The following is a 6,000-nucleotide window of genomic DNA, read 5'->3' on the forward strand; positions in this document are numbered from 1 at the left end:
TGCACTGGCATAAATCTAAAACTATAAGTGTTAGTTCTACCCCCAAGAGCTACAGATGCTGTGCTGATATATTCCATATGGGGCACAGATGCTGTACTGATATATTCTGTATGGGGCACGAATGCTGTACTGATATATTCTGTATGGGGCACGCATGCTGTACTGATATATTCCAAATGGGGCACAGATGCTGTACTGATATATTCTGTATGGGACACAGGTGCTGTAATGATATATTCTGTATGGGACACAGGTGCTGTACTGATATATTCTGTATGGGACACAGATGCTGTACTGATATATTCTGTATGGGGCATGCATGCTGTACTGATATATTCCATATGGGGCACAGATGCTGTACTGATATATTCTGTATGGGGCACAGATGCTGTACTGATATATTCTGTATGGGACACAGATGCTGTACTGATATATTCTGTATGGGGCATGCATGCTGTACTGAAATATTCCATATGGGGCACAGATGCTGTACTGATATATTCTGTATGGGGCACAGATGCTGTACTGATATATTCAGTATGGGGCACGCATGGTGTACTGATATATTCTGTACTAGCTGACCCGCCCGGCGTTGCCCGGGAAAACCTTGGGGTTTTTTTATTTCCAAAATTGCTGAAAAATGTAATCTTACAGTATGCTGTGCCAAAGACCTAAGATTGTAATTTGTTGTAGATTTCACCATAATGTTAGAATGTGTTTGCATTGATACTCAATGACGGCAATGAATTCAGGTGTGGTGGTGTTGTTTGAAACACAACGATCCTGAGTTGATAACTTGTATGTGTTGATGAATTCTACATCAACTCCTGAGATTTAGCACCTATGACATAGCCTCCAACATCTGAGGGTCAGAAATCGGTACAAAATCAGAAAGGGATGTGGCCACACCTCCATTTCTATACTTTCAATGGTACAGTTTCTAGGATGTGTAAATACAGGTGCTGAGTGCGTGGAGACCGGGGTGGGCGTTACTTACCGCGCCATAATTAATAAAAAATTCAAGGCTCCCTGCCACTCCCGCTCCCCTCACCAATCCAGCCTGCAGCAGTCTCTGAGGTCTGGAGATCTGTAAAGCACATGCACCGGTCATCTCTACCAGTGGGGCAGCCCCTGAGTGTGGGAGCATGTCCGCAGGCCTGGCCACATGATGTCATAACGCGACGCAGGCTACCCGCACAACACTGCAATGCACCACTGGGAATGGGTGCAATGGGCCAAATTCTTCCCTACACCCGCCGGGCCAATCCACCGATCCAGCCATCGCAATCATCAATGGGTGCATTGATAAGGTTTGGAGTGTAAGAAGTTGAAGAATAAGACTGAGATAAAGATTTTCCATGTTAAAGTGTACAATTTACTCAATAAATCATGAAAAGATATAAGTGTACATAGAAGTACAATCAAGAAATGAAAGTAGGATTAAAAAATAAGTTCTGATTCAAACTCATAATTGTTTGGATGGGGGTGGGTTGTGAAACAAATCTATAGGTGGAGGGGGATATGGATATTGTGGGCATAATTGGTGTTTGGTACACCTACAGGGGCTACTCATTTGATGGGATTTTCACTACAGTGTCATGGTCACAGTGTCACCATAAGGGGATTCCTAATTCGGGTCCAGGTGGTCTTTTAGGAATCCTTTACAATCCCGTAGGTCTCTTCTCCTTGAGCCTACGGTCTCCCTTAATAATAGTCAATCACTGAGGGAGACCATAGGCTTTAGGAGAAGAGACCAACGGGATTGTAAAGGGGTCCCTAAAAGACCACCTGAACCCCAATTGGATTTCCCCCTACGGTGACACTGTAGTGAAAATTTCTCATCAACTGGGGACCCCCTGTAGGTGTACCAAACACCAATTATGCCCACAATATCCATACCCCCCTCCACTTATAGATTTGTTTGGCAACCCACCCCATCCAAACAATTATCAGTTTGAATTAGAATTTATTTTTTAAACCTACTTTTATTTCTTGGTTGTACTTCTATGTACATATATTTTTTTCACGATTTATTGAGTAAATTGTACACTTTAACGTGGCAAATCTTCATCTCAGTATTATTCTTCAAATTCTTACACTCATAACATTCAAACGAATACATGCAGCGCTCATGCCCATCGACCAAACATTATCTATGAACCAAAAGAGTCTGGGACACCCTCAAGGCAGAGCAGTGCCTAACATACAACTGACAGGGTGAGTGCAGTGTACCCACTTTGTATTGATCAAGGGGTGCATTGGCCAGGACAAAGATTTCTCAGTGCAACTGGCTGGGGAGCGCAGTGACAGGCTGGAGGACTGGAGAGACGGATATGCGGAAAAAAGAAAAAACGGTACATTAGGTACAGTTTTTATTTGCTGGTACAGACTGTTAAATAAACGTCAATTTTTTATGTGTTCTGTGTGTTGTACTGTTTTTGTGTGTGTGATGTAGTGTATGTGGTTGTGTGTGTTGCATGTATCTGTCCAATGCGTAAGTGTGTGAGGTGTGCTATGTATATACAGTATGTGTATGTTGTGTCTTTGTGTATATGTGCAATGTTTAAGTGTGTGTTTTGTGTATGTTGTACTGTTTTTTGGGTGTGTATGGTGAATGTGGGTGTGTGTTGTGTTGTTAGAGGTATGTTATGTGTGTGTGTGTGCTGTGTGTATCTGCCCTATGTGTAAGTGCGTAAGGTGTGCTACGTATAAATGTGTGTGCCGTGTGTATCTGTGCAATGTTTATGTGTGTGTGATCTGTGTATTGTACTATTTTTGGCTGTTTGTTGTAGTGAATGTGGGTGTGTGTTGTGTTGTTAGAGGTATGTTATGTGTGTGTGCTGTGTTTATCTGCCCTATGTGTAAGTGCGTAAGGTGTGCTACGTATAAATGTGTGTGTGTAGTGTGCCGTGTGTATCTGTGCAATGTTTAAGTGTGTGTGATCTGTGTATTGTACTGTTTTTGGCTGTGTGTTGTAGTGAATGTGGGTGTGTGTTGTACTGTGAGTGGTGTGTTATGTGTGTGTGTTGTGTGTATCTGCCGAATGTGTAAGTTTGTGAGGTGCGCTACATATACATGTGTGTGTAGTGTAGTGTGCTGTGCCTATCCTGGCAATGTTTGTGTGTGTTTCTGTATCTGCACAATGTTTAAGTGTGTGTGTGTTTGTTGTACTGTTTTTGGGTGTGTGTTGTAGTGTATATGGGTTTGTGATGTACTGCATGTGGTGTGTTATGTGTGTGTTTTGTTGTGTGTATCTGTCCAATGTGTAAGTGTGTGAAGCTCGCTACGTATATATGTGTGTGTTGTGTACTATGTGTGCGTATGTGGTGTACTGTGTGTGTGTGCACGTGTACAATGTGTACATTTGTGTGTGATGTGTGGTCTATGTATATCCTCATTTATTTCTAATTGTTTAAAGTCTCCACCATAGTGTTAGAATGTGTCATTCATACTCAATGACAGCAATGAAATCAGGTGTGGAGTTGTTCCTTCGCAACGGTTTCCCAGATCGTCGATCCCTTTCCCAGATCATCAATTAAGGCAAATTAAAACTTGGTGTTTTTTAAATTTCTAAGTGAAATTTCCCAAAAACGGCTTTGAGGTGCACACCACCGGGTACAGAGGTATCTTGTTGCAGAATTTGGTGGCTCTGAGTGCCACGGTGTGTCCGCAATGCAACGGACACGCACACACACACGCACGCACACACACACGCACGCACACAGACTCTTCAACTTATTATATAGATGGGGCACAGATGCTGTACTGCTATATTCTGTATGGGACACAGATGCTGTACTGATATATTATGTATGGAGCGCAGATGCTGTACTGATATATTCTGTATGGGGCATGGATGCTGTACTGATAAAATTTGTATGGGGCACAGATGCTGTACTGATATATTCTGTATAGGATACAGATGTTATACTGACATTCTGTATGGGGCACAGATGCTGTACTGATATATTCTGTATGGGGCACAGATGCTGTACTGATATATTCTGTATGGAGCACAGATGCTGTACTGATATATTCTGTATAGGATACAGATGTTATACTGACATTCTGTATGTGGCACAGATGCTGTACTGATATATTCTGTATGGGGCACAGATGCTGTACTGATATATTCTGTATGGAGCACAGATGCTGTACTGATAAATTCTGTACGGAGCACAGATGCTGTACTGATGCCTGTTTTTTTCTTTTTTAGAAACATGAACATGAATTTAAAGAAGATGTGGCCATGCTGGAACTGTACAAGTACATTGACAAATATTATAATGTGGTATGTAAATATTTCATCATGTTTAAATTGTATACACATAGTATATAACAATAGGAGACCTGCATGGAATTAATGAACTGCTGTAGCACTCAGATGTTTTCTTTCTTTTTTTATTAACTTGTTTATGTTTTATTAAAACAAACTTTTTTGAATCACGGCACCATAGATTATCAGAATTTTCTTTTTGTGGCACCTATAGGGCAAACGTTTCCTATTGACAAATTTAGAAATAAATATTACATTAAATAAATTGTGTTTACATTCCATGCTTAGGTTTAATTATGGGGTAAGGAAGAACATTTGCTTCGGTTTGTCTGCACATGTTATGATAGCACTGGCTTTGACTATTACATTGATCATAAGTCATTTTAGCTGGTCCTGGACCAGCAACCCTAGGTACTGAAGTCACCCCAGGGTGTCACGGTGCACAGTTTGGGAACCACTGGCCTAGAATCAATACATAAAGACATAAAGGGGGCATGTGTAATAGGGTACAAATTTGCTGGAGGCGTTTGAGGTCACCAATCTCAAGGCAAAATGAACCTGATTTTGCCTTGTAGATTTTTGCTACTTTAAAAAACTCTGAGATCAGTCGCCATCCCACATCTCCAGCAAACTCAGTTCCTATTACACATGCCCCATTATGTCCTTATGTATTATGTACTTATGAAGTGTGGATTTGTTTTTTTGTGCGAATTTAGTATGGGGCCTGAAATGTTTGCATCTCAGTGGCAGAGTTTAGTCTGTATATGGCTTTTTGGTTAATTAATCTTATTATTTGCAAAGGGTGCGAGAAGACGTTCCAACGTATCTAAACGCCGGCAACAGCACCCGATATTGCACCCTTCTCAGGCCCATATTTGCTTAAAGTTGCTCACAATCCTATGGAGCAGCAAGTACTTTTTGGAAAATTCCTTCCACCATAAAGTGCGTCTAGTGCCCTGATGATTCGCATTCCAGAATCATCTGCGGCTAATAGGAAGCACTTACCCAATTAAACAGTATAAACTGAATTTGTATACTGTATTGATGGAATACACTAGTTACTAAACAGTAATGCTCTTTAATAAACAATAAATCATTACAAAGTATCACAAATTGCACAGAATTATAATAGGTTAATTGTATAATTCCTAAAATCTGTCTTTCCCATTAAAATCTTTTACAGATTATAACCACCCTGGAGAAGGAGATGGGGTTTGACACTGAACTGAAGCAGTTGTTGGTGCTCAAAAAATTAATTGCTGATAGGAAGAAGTGTTCCTGGGAATAAGAACATGCAGCCCAGATTCCCAGTCACTGCTGTATAGCTTCAACTCCTATCATCACTTTATAACATGAAACAAAGGAAGATGTATTTTCCTGGAATCCTTATGTGACTTAGAACATGATTACATCAACAATATACACAGTTCTCTAACGATAAAGTTCATTTAACTTGAAACTGTCTTAGTAAATTTATGTTTACCCACTGAATACGGCAGGGATGGGGAACCTTTGGCCCTCCAGCTGTTGTTGAACTTCACATCCCAGAATGCTTTGCTACAGTTTTAGCATGGCCAAATAGCAAAACTGTAGCAGTGCATGCAGGGATGTGTAGTTCAGCAACAGCTGGAGGGCCAAAGGATCCCCATCCAGGGCCACCAACAGGGGGGTGCCAGGGGTAAAACCGTCCCGGGCCCCCAGCCTCTGGAGGGGCCCGGGAAGCT

General features: G+C 41.2%; 1 protein-coding gene across 1 annotated transcript in view; it reads left to right on the forward strand.

The window, feature by feature from the left end:
• Window positions 1-5,748, forward strand: part of LOC146074398 (plexin-C1-like) — a 95,087-nt gene extending 89,339 nt beyond the window's left edge. Inside the window, exons 30-31 of the mRNA XM_083182407.1 lie at window positions 4,217-4,291; window positions 5,460-5,748. Of these exons, the coding sequence (XP_083038533.1) occupies window positions 4,217-4,291; window positions 5,460-5,564 (180 nt within the window). The 3' untranslated portion in view covers window positions 5,565-5,748. The remainder of the gene's footprint in view (window positions 1-4,216; window positions 4,292-5,459) is intronic.
• Window positions 5,749-6,000: the final 252 nt, after the last annotated feature.

Source organism: Crinia signifera, chromosome 4 (assembly GCF_055691185.1).
Source record: "Crinia signifera chromosome 4, ASM5569118v1, whole genome shotgun sequence".
Classification (NCBI taxonomy): domain Eukaryota; kingdom Metazoa; phylum Chordata; class Amphibia; order Anura; family Myobatrachidae; genus Crinia; species Crinia signifera.